This window comes from Mesitornis unicolor, unplaced genomic scaffold (assembly GCF_000695765.1).
Source record: "Mesitornis unicolor isolate BGI_N332 unplaced genomic scaffold, ASM69576v1 scaffold11692, whole genome shotgun sequence".
NCBI lineage: Eukaryota > Metazoa > Chordata > Aves > Mesitornithiformes > Mesitornithidae > Mesitornis > Mesitornis unicolor.
In genome coordinates this window covers 81,462-97,547 of record NW_010167175.1, presented here as the reverse complement: position 1 = coordinate 97,547, position 16,086 = coordinate 81,462, and the positions used below count along the sequence as shown (strand labels likewise).

The following is a 16,086-nucleotide window of genomic DNA, read 5'->3' as shown; positions in this document are numbered from 1 at the left end:
CTCTTTCCCAGAACTAGAATTGGCAACTTGCACTGGGTGGACAATGAAATGGGGCTGTTCATTAAAATAACTTTCATTTAACAGTCGGTCTACATTTAGTGAGATACAATGGATTATTTTTAACACAGTCTTTGTGCATCTTTTTAAAAAACTGCTTGGTACTGCTTTAAAAAACAGCCTTGAAAATAGAGCTGGGATCAGCTGGTTCAGGCACTTCTAAGAAGACAGATATCTGGGGGAATTAACATGTTTTTGAAAGTCAATTGTAATAAAAGGATAAAGATGAAGATGGAGGGAAAAAATATCAGACATACAAAAAATAATAGAGAAATCCCCCAGAGCATGAGCGAAAAAAAAAAAAAAAGAGTAAATTGCCTCAAGCTATTTCTTGAACTTTAGAGAAAATTCCACTGGTCTCATGTAGGTATAGTTTAAACCTGTTCAAAACCTAAACACCATGGTTAAGAAGGGTGCTCTCTAGCCTCATGTCTGTAATCAGTAAAAGCTTACCACCTACAAAATATGTCAGAAAAAAGGAAGAATTCACTTGTTCTTATCATCATATAGTCCTCCACCTCCACTCCGTGCTGGTCCTGATTCTGGTCCTTGCTGTTCGTTCAGGCTGCATAGTTTCCCTTTCACCATATTCATCTATTACAGCACTTTCTAAATAGGTCGTGCACTTTGTGAGCTTGGGATTGAATATACAATCCTCTATGTAGTCAGCAAACATAAAGCAGCTATGAGCAGGATTTTTTAAAAGATGCTTAAGCTAAAAAAAAATTAAATAATTCTAACCAACTTGCATGGCAGCCAAAAGCCTAAGAATCTTCTTACTTTCACGTGGAAAATCTCATCTTCCTGTCATCTTTTAAATTCCCTCCTTGGATTCATTTCCATTGGTTAGCTTTTTGCTAATAAATTATTTTTTATTTCTGAGCTGGTGCCTGACCTTTTTTTAAAAAAAACCCAGCAAACCAACATTCCCTGACCTGATCAGGAAGTTTATACAAGAAACAGTATCTCGCATGACTTTTAATTGATTTCAGCCTTTGTCCTTCCCGCTGTGACAGGGCTGCAGGCTTAGGCTCATCCATCCCCTGTCCTGTCTCCTTGCATGCCCCATCCCATAACCACTGGGTGCCAGGCTTCATGGGACTGCTCCTGAGGTGGATCTCCATAACCGAGTAGGCTCTGGCCCTGCCTTGAGCTGGGGCTGGCACTGATTATTTGCCACAGTTGGTTTCTGCTCAGGAACACAGGCTCTTCTAACTGTGAGAAGTGGTCCTACTGCAGCCTGGTCTCCTTGTTCTGCTGAACGGAAGAAGGCTCTCTCAGCTGAAGTGTTATTTCTCTGCATTACTGTCCCTGGATTTGGACCCTGAACAAAATAAGTTTAACAATTCTCAAATATTTGTGAAGTTGCTTTACTTCAGCTCTGCTTCTTGTTTATTTTTCCATAAAACTATGCCAACAAATATACACTTTAATTGTCCCAGTAACCAGGCCAACACACAACAGTAATTAATAATGACAACAAAGCTTTAATTGCAGAATCTCGTTTTACTCCTGCCCTTTATTTACTGTCACTACTAACTCAAGTATGAGTTAAGTTTAAGAGGGCTCACAGGATTTACCTTCATATACTGAAATCCTCAAAGTTAGGACCAAATCTTCTTAAGTTTCTCCCAAACCTAAGACATATCTATGGTGCCAATACTCAACTTAACTAATAAGTAATCTGCAAAGAGGCTTATGTGAATTCTGTAAAAGGCAGGATTTCCCAGTTCCAAAATCTACTTTGCTATGTGTAGATAAGTGTGCCTATAGATCAACGGAGGGAAAGATGTTACATGAAAAATAACATGAGCTTTAAATAGTGAGTTAACAAGATTGTCCTAGATAATTACTGTCAAGATTTACATTATCTGATTTGAATAAATATGCATTGTTTAATGCATCTGTCAGAACTAGTCCTTTCTTCTAGCTGAATGCAGCACAGTATTCTTTATTTATGCTTCCCAAAATATATTTCCTGGTTAACAGGTAACATTGCTAGTAAGTTTTGAAGGCAAACTAAATGCGTATTATCTGTGGAGTATCTAGCATAACCATGAAAAACAGCTGATAAAAGAGAAGTCTATAAACTTATCTATAAAATCATATAGAAGCCTATAAAATTCTTACACTCCACCTGTCTAATTTCCATTGCCCAGCTGTCTTGACTAACCTCAGTAATATATGAAGTTTGTATGTGCCTTGCAGACAAAGCTTTTTAAGACCGTGTCCTAAAATATTACTACAGAAATAGAGATGGTCACCTTCACTGGGTAATTTATCTTATTCTCTTAAAGGGAGATGGATCACCCTCTGGAGGCGACTACTGCTCTTCAGTGACCAGGCAGGGTACCTAGATCACAGATGAGATGTGTTTTTCATCATATTAACCCCAAAATTATAGCCTAGAATTCCAATTTTCTCATTACTTATTCAAGCAGAAGCTCCTTTGCTGTGATCTCTCCTTGCACAGGTAGATTTCCAACCTGTTTAGACATTGTGTAGTTTTGAGGACAGGTTTTACAGATTCTGCTTAAAATACTCACAGCACCCATAGTTTCTTCAGTATTATTCTCACTTACAAATCAGTCTCCTTTTTTAACAGACTTCAAAATGAAAAAGAAAGAAAATAAAATAATTTAAAGCTCCATGTTTTTTCATACAGGTGAAATGAGTATTTTGCTCAGCACTACTTTCATATTATATCTTTGTTCATCTTACAAAGTGTTACCACAGCAAGTCCTAACCATTTTTTTCAACACATGGAAGGAAGTAACTCTATAGAAACCTTTGTTTATCATCATTTCACACAATTCCTATTGTTACTGCAAATTCATCACATCAGTATACTGAACTAGGACATTAATGTCCCAAATAATTTTACTTATGTTAAATAAATTAATTTAGTGTTGAGATTAAGGTTTTTCATGTGTCACGTATTTGAGAACTCCCTCATTATATATTACTTTATGCATTATAGGACATTATTTTTCAAGTGGAGGCTGACTGATGTTATACCAACTGAGGAATGAGACCTATACCTGAGAATCAGGCATGGGGGTTTATTTGTGCAGAGATGGATGTGGATGAGTGGATGAAATATGAAGGTACTTGCTTGTGAGTATACTGCAGATGTACCTTCCTGAAAACAGTGGAAATAAAGCAGACCGCAGAGAAGAAAAAATATCAAGTGCTATTATGCTAAATAACATCTGCTCTTGCCTTCTCTATAGAAAGCAAATACTTCAACAGTGAAGTTAATTCACTGAGCATAGCCACTAGCTCAGCTGTTTGCTTTTCAGCAGCAAGCAAAGTTTCAGGAGGAGCCTGCTAGTGGTGGGAGAGTTCCTAAGGTTTCTAGACAGGGCAAGACAGCTTGTGCAAACACAGCCTCTCTAGCCTGGGAATGATTTGAGACTCCCTACCCTTTCTGCTCGGAGGAAATTACCACTGCCAGGCCACAACAATGTGGATAAACACCAGTGCCTAGAGTCTGCGTAACTCAGGTAAACACAGAGCTTCCGGACACGATGGAAACCACTGGGCCCTTCTTTCAAGTCATTCTTCTTTCACAGTGTCAGATGTGAGTGTTTAAACAGTCAGCATTTCCTCAGTGAAATACTTATTCTTTTGGCCAATTAGGCTGGGGTAATTTTTCTACATTTTCAAGAGTAATCTTTTTAATGTAGGCTTCTGGACACTTGTTTGAACAGTCTAGTGCAAAATGGCACCTGGTTCGGAAATACTTCTCAGGATATTTTACAGGACCAACCTACTTTTTACACATAGCTTTCTTAAGATCCAGTGGATGTTAAGTTAATGTTAGAAGCCCAAACTCCCAGTGACAAAGAGCCAAGCAGCAGTCAAAGGCAGAAGAAAGAAGAGTATGTCTACTCAATCCACATTTAAACAGAGAAGTGAGTTTGAGCCCTAGCAATGCACTCAGGATCTTGGTCCCTTAATCATTCAAACTGGGAACTTTGCCTTAATAAGTGCTGTTTCTCTGTCATCACATACATCTCAGTGAAGAGCAGGGGTATGAGTGGAGCAGGGGCAGTGTGGCCCTGGTGCTTACCTAGCAAGGTGCTAAGACTTGGTTGAGGCACCTACCTGGAGTTGGGAATTGTTACTAAGTCTACTGGTTTGGATTAAAGAAAAAAGTTAAACTTCTTTATGTCTGTTTCTCTCCTGTCCCTAAGCCCTGTAAACCACTTCTTTAGCATTCAGTCTTTCAGAAATGACCTTTGTGTTGGCCTCCTGCACAGGAGAGTGATTTTCGTTCCTAATGTATGGCAGTCACAAATATGGACTCTGGCACTATCAAGGAAAGCCTGGCAACAGTTTACATGAATACTAAATAAAGCTATTAAAGATGTAGTTGGGAGTTGATCCAAAAGTCACAGAATGTATAACAGGCAGTTAGATGGCCATTTGCAATTAAAATGCAATTGTCATCTCTACTTCATTCTAAGGTAAAGAGCCATGTATTTCCATTTTGGCCACGTCGCTCCATTTGGAAGTGCAAACTGTATTTCTGGGATGGTACAGAAGATTTGTAATATCTGGAATGGATTAAAGACCTGCCATTATAGCAAAGTACAAACTTCAACTGTGTCAGGAAACCTCTAATCGTAACACTAACCATCTATCCTTTATATACCCAAAAGTAACAAGAAGTACAGAGTTGACCAACAGATAAATGAGGTGTTTCTTAAAAAATTATGAACCCAACAGCACAGATGTAGAAAATGGAATGCATTTTTTTCTTTTTCTTAATACATCTTTTATGATTGCTGTGCAATTGCAGTTGGTGTAATTGGCTATCCCAGCATTACTTTTCACATTACCCATTACTGGAGTATTTGAGAGCCAGCTATCTGCTAGCTTCCTTCCATATCTGCTAAGGTTCTTTCTACAGTACCTGGCCATAGGAATAATTTCTCAGTTTGGCTAGTTGGCATACCTCATTTTTTTCCTTCAGCTTTGTGATCATAACAATGACAGGGCTGTCTTCTTGCCAAACCATCTGCCAGAAGTCATTCACGGTATTAATCATGGGTCCCTGAGTTGCAATGAAAGCCTTCTCTTTACCTCCATATCCCTGGTTTAGAAACAGACACAAAAGCGTTTACTTTAAATTCATGTGGTTGGCCAAAATTGCAGGTGAATCTTCTAAAAGAGCAGAAAAATGAATACGGAATTTTTAAAAAACAACAACAAAAAGTTATTTGAACTGAAAACAGTTATGACTAATAGTAGAGCAGATCAGAAATTTTTCAGTAGAACAGTTTTTCCTATGGAAACTACCGATTCGATGGACTGAAATGGTCCTGAGAATACATCAGTCCCTCTCAAATTTCCCTGCTTACTTGGCTTCTTCTAGCTTACTCTGTTCTCCAGGTTGTTGGGGCTTTCCATTATCCAGTGATACTTTAATCCATGATTTACATTGCTGTAGTGTTTACAAGATAATTTACAGTCAAAAAGCCACAGGAAAAAAAGGTAACTAGAAAACTGGTTTCTACAAAGATTCATGATAGGATAGACTCTTTTATGCATCTTTACTATGCAAGAAGTGCCTTTATGAGACCTTATAAGAGGGACAGCATATCAGTATAGGGAGTTCTGAAACATGTAAGTGTATAGGACGTCAAAGAAAGGTCAGACAAACAGAGGGGAAGCAGAGGAAAGGGAAAAGCAAGAAGAAATGGGAAAAACAAGAGATTGTCTTCTTATTTTTCGGGTGAGAAGTTGTGAGTTTGTGCAGTGACAGGATGGCCAACAGTATTGCAGATTAGGAGAGCCTGGCAATGTCTGAAAGGAATGAGTGAATGAAGAACGGCTGGAGGTGGTGTGGGAGCCTCTTGCTATGGGTCTTCCTTTTGGATACCTTTCTCACTGAGAGTTGTTACTCATTGCATGAACTGATGGGATACATCCTCAGCTGATATAAATAGTTCTCCTTCTACTCACCAGTCTGCCTGAACATACTTTGCCTGGCTGATGAAAGAGTTGCTTTCCAAAGAGAGCCAGTCTGCTTAGTTACATGAGGGTGCCTTTCGTACAAAACACTGAAAGTACAAGATGTAAAGCAGAGGAAGGGGCATGGGGGATGTGTATGTATATATTAATGTACTGTTATTTAAATAACCAACATCACTGTAGAGCTCTGGGGCAAAATTTCAGTTGCACTATAGAGTTTATTCCAGCTGAGGATCTGGTACATAACTCAGATCAAAACATCTAATTTTGTAGGTAGAGGACTACACTCCTAAAACATGACTGAAGTAGTTTCTTAGTAGTCTATTCAGCATACGCTGTGCCATTAGTTTAAAAGGCTCTGTCTGTGTGTGTCATCTAGGACTACAACACAGCTTACACTGAGAAATAATGCTTTCCAACACAGTTCATGGTGGTAAAGTCTTTGTATCATGTAACCATTCAATACAAGCAGTAAAATGTGAATGAGTGTGTGCTGGTGCACATGTGTGTATTTAACACATCTGTTTATGCTCCTTTTCACCAACTTGTTACAGTATTTATTTAATTACTTAACTGATGATTTCAGGACTATCAATTGATACAGTTATGCATGAAAAAAACCCAAACATTATCTCTGAATTTTTTTGTGGATAACATGACTGCAATGAGCAACCATACAGCTTATATTGCTACTGACTCTGATCTTCTCTTTACCAAAATACTGGTATCTCCGTCACTGTTAAAAGGTAACCCTCTTTTCCTTACTATAAGGCAGCAGGATAATATTAAATAGTAAATACTGAAGTCAACAAATAGTGGTGTATGTGTTTCTTAGTGTTTTTTATAAACTGTTTGACAAATTGTTTTCTTACTGCAACCATTTTAGTACATTCATGGCTAAGCTCATGAAACTATTTCTATCACACCAACATAGACAAAAAGATTATCAATGAAGATGGGTAGGAATAAAATGAGTGGTGCCTTGGCAAAATCAGTTATTCACATGGAAAATCAAATAATTGTCTCAAAAGCACATGAAGAGTGTTCATTTACTTACCCTAATGTAGTTAGCATTTATGTAGGTACTCAAGGAGTCAGATGGATTTTTTGGTTTCAAATACACTCTGCTTAGAGGATCTAAGAGCACAAGGAAGATGGAAATTGAAAAGAAAACCCATCATTAGAAGATTTCTATGGAGAATCAAAGACTTGTTGAAGAAAATAATCTACTGCTGTTCAGAGTTGTCAAGCACTAAAGAATTATGCATCAAATTCTTCCCTCTGCAAAGGATCATCACGTGTGACTAAGGTACCCCTATGCTGCACAATGCTGGGCTGTGTAGAAGTATCTCAGCAAGCTGTGGGCATTGAAGCAACCCTATCAGGTCCAGGTCTAGCAAGGTCTATTCTGCCTGTGTGGAGTGTCAAGCTGACCTCTAGATTGCCTCTGAAACCTGTGTCACATCATTGTCCGGTGTTAGATAAGTACACCAAGGCCTTTGGATTCAACTTTGATATCTTTGCCTGAAGCTGTACTGTTCCAATGACTACAGATGGATTTAAATGAAGAAAAGCTCCCTCTACCTGGGATAAAATCAGCTATGTGTTTTTATATCAATTTAAGTTCAGTGTAAGGGTTTGGACTAGGTAATCCATATTGTACCCTTTGGTCCCATGTTCTCATCTGACACAATTTGTGGCCATTCATGTGTACTAGACTGGAGACACAATACTAAAATATAGCAACATTTTCCTTAATGCTCTTCTTTCCTTCACTGTCTTGTATGATCTAGAATAGAGTGGGGGCCAGTTCTGTTGAATATAGAGCTGGGGATTACTAAATCCCTCCTGCAAAGGAAGTTTTTGCTTGCTCACTTGTGATGATGTGATCCCCCATGTATCACCCTTTTGGAATTAAAGCCAGTAAATTCTCAATTACACAGTGTAACAGAAAGGAGAAGGAGAAGGGGAGTGAGGTGCGTATGTTGTCTAGGGTCACACTTTGACTTTTTTCACACTTTTTCTGAAAAAAATCTTCTACTGTTAAGTAAATGATATGCAAATATTTCTGTACTGAAAAAAATAATCTTTTCTTCTGGTAGTTTGCTTAAATAATTAATCACAATCGGCAGTTTTTTTGACAGTGTACAGACACCTATTAGTTTGGAAATAGTCTCTGAATAGTCGCTTTGCTGAGTGCAATCTAGGCGATGTGTTCAAAGAAAGAGACATACGTAGATGCTGAACTGGGGAGTGGCAAGAAAACACTATTTATTATGTGGCCCTACTGTTTATACAAGAAATACATGATTAATGTACTGATGCCGTAGCAAAAACTGGTATTTTCAGAGTTGTTTTCGGATTTCTTTTGTATCTTTTCATCCTGTTCCTAAGAACAAGATAAAACTTTTGCAAATCAAAGGAAGAGGAGGGATGATCCCAAACAGACTTTATGTCCTTTTCCCACTGGAGGTCACAGGAGCATCTTGGACAGGAGTGGAGCCTTTGCAGGACTCAGGCTGGTGTTTTGAAAGTGTGTTTCTTAAAATGTGCACATCAATGCATGACTTCTAGTTCAAAGCCTGTGCATGGAAGTCTTGTCCTCTGTGTTAGCAGCACAACATGAACCCTAGTTAGCTTGTGTTAAAATCTCTTTGTACTAGCTTTCCCAACTTTTCCACTTAGAGCTTAACAATATGAGGACAGGAAATCTCTCATGCCTTTTCAGCACAGAGTGATTATTAGCCATTTCCACAAATGCCTCAGGCTACGTGGCCTTGAAAAAACACCAGCTTCCTCTAGTTCACACAATGCCTCTGATTCTGGTGTAGCTTGACCCCTACCTCAAAAAACCTCTTCCAAGCAGACTCAACATCCAGTTTAATTACCATGCCTTGAGATAAATCCCTCTGTTACTAAGGAGCAGCTAAATCAGTTTCACAATTTCTGAGACCTCCTTCCAACTCCAATCAACGAAACAAATCCTGCTTCCGAATGGGAATATTTTATAAATTAACAGTCTTGATCACTTATGAAATAGGTAAGAGTTGTAAACTGAAATGAGGAAAACCTGAGCCACTAAGCAATCATCAGACACAAATGGAAGCAATTAGCTTCCTCCTGAATGACAAATACCTTGGAGGTAATAATCTTTTCCTTAAGGCTGTCAAAGTCTGAGAGTCTGAAGCTACAAGCAGAAAGACACAGATGGTGGCTGCAAGGCTGAATTCATCAATGTTTGTAAAGCGTCTTGAAATGCAGCAGAGCTGTTAAGCACTTATCATTACTATTAAAAAAATGTCTCCAACAATTGTGACTGAGGCAAAATCGCTGCTGTTTTCCTCTATTTATCTAGGAAGCCTGGAACAGCTCTTCCATTAGAGTAGAAAAAGCTTCCGCTTAACTCCTCTAACAAATTAATATTGGCCTGAACTTACCAGGCTGGAGGAATAGGAGGGTGTTAAAGGGGCTGCATCTTTCCCCCATGAAACTGCCCGGTGCAGAGAACAAGCTGGGCTGTGCAGTGGCATTGCTGGACAGCCTCCCCCACTGCCATCAACACTGTTCACCCCATGAACACCACTTTGTCATTAAGACCCAGAGTTCTGACCCATTGCAAAGGCTGTATTTGTTGTACAGTGGGTATGATGTACTGTGGTTGTTTTTTCTTCTTACATTTTGACTGTTACTGTGTTCTGAATTCTTCAGGGCATGGGTATGTTTGCATTTGTAGCATTTCCAAGATAAGTTATTTGTTACTCCTAGTCCAGTCCTAGTTGCCTTACCATCAACAGGACAGAAACACTGAGCAGGGCTGTCCTGAAGGTACTTCTGCTTTGTGAGCAGCAAAGGAAGACAAAAATTTTGTGATGCAGATTGCTCTCACACTTTCAGCCCAAATGATCATTAAGTCTTTAAGATACTGAAACATTTTTAAAATTCACCCACCTTCATTTCTCCTGGGTTTGTTTGCTGTCTACAAATAGATTATGGATACTAGTATTATTTAGTAAACATTGTACACAGAATGTGTAAGAATCATACCAGACTGCACTCCCAGTCTCTGCCAGGTGGGTAATAGGCTATTAGACTTGTAAATAATACAACTGCCTCAAAACACCTCATGTACCAAACACCTGTAAAATATGCATCATTTTTTAATCTCATCTGAATAATTTCCTGGCACATCCAATATAATCCAGGATTTCTTAGTGGAAAACTTAACAGATATATCATGGTGAATGCTTCTGCATTTTAAAACATCCTTCAGCATTACAAAATAAAGTTTCATTCATGCAAAGAGACTCTTTCTTATCTACTAAAATAAGGTCTACCTAATATCCATTTACATTTTAACTATGCAGTCTAATATAGATCAATTATTATAAAAATGGCTATTTACAAATATTATAGATGTTATGATACTGACCACAACTAGGACACATTTTATCAACTCACATGGATAAAAAAAAAATGCTTTGATGAACCCATGTTGAATTCCATTAAGATTAAACAGTTTATCTCCTTCTGCTTTGTAAATATGTTTATTTTCTTTAGTCTTTGAAAGCCTGCTAGTGTTTCTATTGCCTTCATTAGGGAGCAAGACTGGAGCAAACATGACCATTTGTAGTCAGGACTGTATTGCAAGGGAGTTTGAAAATTCTCAATATGAAGAGAATGGTTTTCCAACATCCATCTATAAGCTTGCATAATAAAGTGCATTGTTCATACAATTTAGATTTAACTTTCCCCTTGCCTTTAGCTGGAGTGCCAGAGCCAGTTTTAGCACAAGCATTTCAAACAAGAATTTGTGGATTTGTGGTTCTGACCCACTAAGTGCTTTCTACCTTCATGTTACTGTGAATCTGCTGTGCTGTCACAGGTGTTTTCATGTGAGCCCTGAAGGTACTCTTCAGAAAGGGGTAAGGAATGACATCCAGGTACCTTGGATGTGTTGCATATATAAAGGTACCCACAGAATAGTGTCAAGTCACTTGCTCCTTTGTAGGCAAGACCACACCCATGCTCTGAAGCATCACCAGAATTCTGCTTCTAGTTTGAGGTGGAAAAGTGAGATAGGAAGGGGAAAAGATACAGGGCATTGGAACCAAGGTCCTGCTGTGGGGATGTGTAGCAGGGGCTGCAGGAGGCAAGCAGGCAAAGGTGCAGATATGGAGTAAGAGGATGAGGAGGGAGCAGTGGGGCTGGTGTTCTGCGACAAGGATGTGACAGTGGTGAGAGACTGGGAAATCTGCGGGATGGACTGGGAACCTGCTCAGGGGGACTGAGAAATGCTGCAGGTGGGTGGCAGAAGGAATGCAGCTGAGGATAGGGAGTGGGGTTTAACAGGACCAGTGGGTGGGGTCAGTCAGGAGGAGGGATGGAGAAACAGTGGTTTTAAGGAACTGTTTAGCCACTTGCTTCTGATCCCACACTGTTACCTCATTAGTTGTATTAGCATATTATTATCAAGTAAATAACACTTAGAAAACTTAAAGAGGCATCCTAGTGTTTGCATAAGAGCATAAGCAATGTTATACTGCTACAGAAACATCTTTCATAGAAATGTAACATTTCCTGCATTTTCCATATAGAACAATTTTCATTAGGCATTCATTTTATTTCACATGAGTGTGTCTGGCTGGGAGTATGTATTAACGTGAACCTGCCCTCATGCATCCTGTCACAAAACTATCTCTTAGAAAATGAGAACATCCTCCACAGTGCAGAGGGTGGAGCTGGCAAGACTGGGCATTTTTAGGAGATAATCTATCAGTTCAAATGTCACTTGTCACCACAGGTGCCCCGATTCAGGAGGCGCACCCAGCACTGGGAATGGAAAAGCTGATGTGGGCATACGAAGCAGCGGGTTGATATAATCTGAGCAGGAAACCAGGAAGGCTGTTCTATTTAATCACTCAAATCATATCCAAACCCTCTCGGACTGGGTGTGGGGTGTGCGAGTGTTTATTACGAGCATGTGCCTCAATCCTCAAAATATCTTCTTTGAAAAAGGCTAGTGCTAACGCACAACAGGCCTTTTCATTTCTGTCAAGGACAGTTACAAAGTGCCTGTCAATAAGGAGCTGTGGTGCACACCAGCAATCTGCTTGGACTGAAAATGTGCTGTGGAGTTAGCGGCATGCCCCGCCTAACTGGAAGTGAAAACACAAAGGCATGCTGGTTCTCAAAGCTCATCAGCATCAACCGCGGCCCAGCTGGCATGTCCTGATTCAAACCACATGCTGCAGTGAAACAGGACTCATTGCATCTGCAAAGCATTGCTGAAGGTGAACCTGATGGTGGCTGGGACAGCTTGGATGAAAGATGCTATGGGAAGGGAGAACTCCTTTCAAAATTCTGTCCGTCAGACAGAGGAAGACTTGGTGGTATCCTGGCTCTGCTGCAGCTGATGGCAAAAGTCCTGCTGTCGTCAAAAGGGTCAGGATTTCACCCTCTGTGTACATCCTGTTGACACTGGGCCAGACTCTAAGGGATGCTGGATTTTCCGATTACTTGATATATAACTTGCATTCAGTTACTTACTTTCTTTAATTCCCTTCAACATTCCTCAGTTGCACTCAGATGCATACAGCTATTGGTTGCAATAGATGAACTAACCTTGAAGACAACGGAAATTTTACTGCAGGCTGAAGGGAAGTGAGGTCTCCACACAAGTTTCTTTCCCAGCTATGTATCACATTTCTGAGATTAATCTAGCAGCTGAAGGCCATCAGTTTTCATTAATTTGACTGCAAGGCCTTTGTATGATGTGAATGTATTACAATGTGTTTGGGCTCAGTGAGAGAAATCTCGTCATTTACACTGTGTGAATTTGCATGGCTAACATATAACATAGGCATACAAGGACATTATAGAGATGATTAAAAAACAATTTTCTAGTTGATAGGATATGCTGTAATTTTAGAAGTATTCTTCATTCCAAACCTAAGCAAAGGGACGTGTTTACATTTTTCTTTGAGAGTATCCTCCAACATTTTGAATTACTGAACTTTTTCACTTTGGTGATGTCAAAATTCATAAAAGCTCCTACTGTTCATGTCTTTATTTAGTGCAGCGTTACAACTTCTGCAACCTATTTTGAAATTGCACACAGAACAAAATGATTAATAAAAGAGAAATGGAATATCTCATTATGACCCAACAAAGGTTATGAAAATAGTTGCATTTCAGAGAAATGTGTATTTTGAAGGAAAACTATTCCACTGAAAAGTTTTCAATCACCTCTAATTATAATAAAGCAATTGTTACTTGGTTAGAAATAATGAATTTGGGCCAATGAAAATACAGAAGCAGTATAGCAAAGCAGTAACATGTTCACAGCAATGATGAGGCAGCGCTGTGTGAGTGTTTTTCTTATTAATGTGAAGAGATTTCCGCAAAGTCCACTGACTAATGGAGAAGGGGGAAAAACAAACCAAACACCAGAGAAGATCTAAAAAGATGGAAGTCCACTACAAGAAAGGATAGGATGCACTTGATTTTTTTTTAGTCTGGGCCACTAAATATTGGACAGGATCCCAAGTAGCTTGACTCAACTAGAAGGGAATTCAGTGACTGCAAGATGATGTGGGCTGTGATGGAGGCAACAGTCTTGGTTCTCTCCTGTTCCAGATCAGGGGAGCTACTGTGAGGCATGGCAGACCTATTTGCCTGAGCTATCCTCCAGAGAAAACCAGCGTGCACCCAGGCTGCGTTTCAGTGCGTAGTTGGGATGCTGCCAAAGAATGCACCTACTGATGCATCCAGCGAGGTTTGCCAGTCGTACAGCACTGGACTTTTGTTATTTCTCTACATAGACTATAAATAAACTTATGAATAGGTACACAGCGATCAAAGACAAAGACAGCTAGATTTTCATAGCAAAATGTTCTCAAAGCAGGAGTAAATGTTACAGTAGGAAACCACGGGCTAACTCACTTACTTGGCAAAATTGTTTTATAGCGGTTTTTAGTTCCATGACTTGGGATGTCAATTTCTTTGGGATCCACAAAATTCATTGGTATTTCCTATAAAAAATAAATTAAATCAGATTGGTGTTTCCAAAGAAGGCATGCAGGAAATTATCACCAGAAGGCCATCTGCTGTTGCACAACTGTCTTTTGACATCAAAGTTATTAAGAAAAAAAATGGTTCCCACCTCAAGCCTGTCAACACCCTTCCTTTAATAAACACAGGGAGCTGCATGTTGAAGGGCTGACTTCCAAGGAACACTTCTGATAAATTATTAAAGGCAAAGTTTTTACAGGATGAGGAGAGAGGTTAAAATGCACAATAGTTCTAGAAAAGTGGAGTTGAAAAGTGCAGTACTGTAGCAGAAAAGTGCAACATTTTACATAATTGGGGGAGGAACTTTCAAAGTAATTAAATATTAATATATGGCAATTTTTTTTTTAAATTTCATGCAAAGCCCTTAACAATGTCAGTGAAAGACCTCACTTGATTTTTATAGAAACTACTAGAATGAAGTGCATAGTCTTTTGCATTCAGTGACTCAAAAGTGTAATAAAAATCTGAAGCTGTTTCTCTTGATTTGTCTTTTGATCTTTTAGTGACTGATTCGCATTGTCTTCTTTCAATACATAGATGTGCAAGTTACTAATGTGACAGTTTTCTTGAAGTTCCAAAGTATACAAATGATAAATTCCTGATCAACCTAAAATTACTGTTTTTCAAATTGTGTTCCAGCATAAAAAGTAAAACTCTAATTTTTCATTGAACAAAATGTTTCACTTGGTCTAAAGGGGGAAGAATAATTTTGATTTTGATGTCCTATTGTTAGTGTTCTTACAGTTGAATATAAACAACCCTTCGAAAATGGCAAGATGAAACATGTAGGGTTTTTTTTCCTGTCTGTGTGGGATATTTTACCAACCAAAACAATCTGGCAAAACCACATTTCAAAATGCTTCAGTTGACTCAAATATTTTTTTTTTACTGATTTATTTTGCCTACCATTATTTAAATTATCTTAGAGTAAGCTGGAATTTGATCTTCAGTAACTTAATACTTTACTTAAAAGCACAGTCATTACTAGAGACTTGAAAACTTCATTGCTAGCCTAGGACATTTGTCCAAAGAGAGAGCAGCATACTAAATAACTGCCTCTTACAGACACATGGGAACACGATGAGGCACAAAAGGTAAGTTACTACCCTATTCAGTACAAAATTCCTTTGACTTGCACCACTGAAAAATGTACTTTACTCTAAAAGAGGAATTTTCCTCCAGAAACAGGTGGTTTTAACTCCACAAGTGCAGGCCTGCCCAGGACTTTGGCACAGATGAGACATGGGCACTGTCCTTCAGCCCCAAGCTCTGGTCCTGCCCAGCGGACTGGCTGCTGCAGGGTTTTTTTTCAGAGGAACAGGGACGAGGTCCCTAACATCTTGCTAAGGATGCATCCAACAGCAGATCTTTACATGGGTTCACCAAGCTGGGGAAGCTACACTCTTACTTTTCAGGTTGAACAGAAGGCAAAGATAAGTAAAGTTTAGATTGGTGATAATTAATTGCTTCAATTATTTTCTGTTTTCCAACTTGGCTTCTGAACATCTAGCTACATGAAGCTGCAAATTCTGTGTTGGTGTTTATTTTTCTACCGTCTCTGCCTTATGCTCATGTGTTTAGTGGGTCTTTATTCTTCTTCTCTGCCTCACTCAGTTTCTTCCTTGATCTCTGTTACTCTTCCGCTGATTCCTCAAAAGAATGACTCACTGCTGCTCATTTCAGGTCAAACTGTTGCTGCTAAGGTACACTTTCCTTGCAGGTACTCCACCCAATCCTTTTTCAGCTCAAGGTATTGCCATCCATATGATGCCTGTGCTAAGTACAGGATCTTCTCACCTCTGAGACTCCATTCCTGCATAAACCTCAATGCCATTCCTTCAGGTAAAACCATCTCACCTCTATCTGGCTTCTGATGCCCCTTCATCCTCCATGGAACTAAAAAATGAGCTCCCGTACTATCCTCATATCCACCTCTGATTTTCAGCCCTTCCCAGGGTGACCTCTGTGAGACTCTTT

General features: G+C 39.2%; 1 protein-coding gene across 1 annotated transcript in view; it reads right to left on the bottom strand.

Moving 5' to 3' along the window:
- PTPRR (protein tyrosine phosphatase, receptor type, R) overlaps window positions 1–16,086 on the bottom strand; it is a gene marked incomplete at its 3' end in the record, with an annotated part of 66,122 nt that overhangs the window by 3,230 nt on the left and 46,806 nt on the right. Inside the window, exons 6-8 of the mRNA XM_010178603.1 lie at window positions 13,985–14,069; window positions 7,097–7,176; window positions 5,021–5,158 (exon numbers count right to left, since the gene is read on the bottom strand). Coding sequence (XP_010176905.1) covers window positions 5,021–5,158; window positions 7,097–7,176; window positions 13,985–14,069 — 303 coding nt within the window. The remainder of the gene's footprint in view (window positions 1–5,020; window positions 5,159–7,096; window positions 7,177–13,984; window positions 14,070–16,086) is intronic.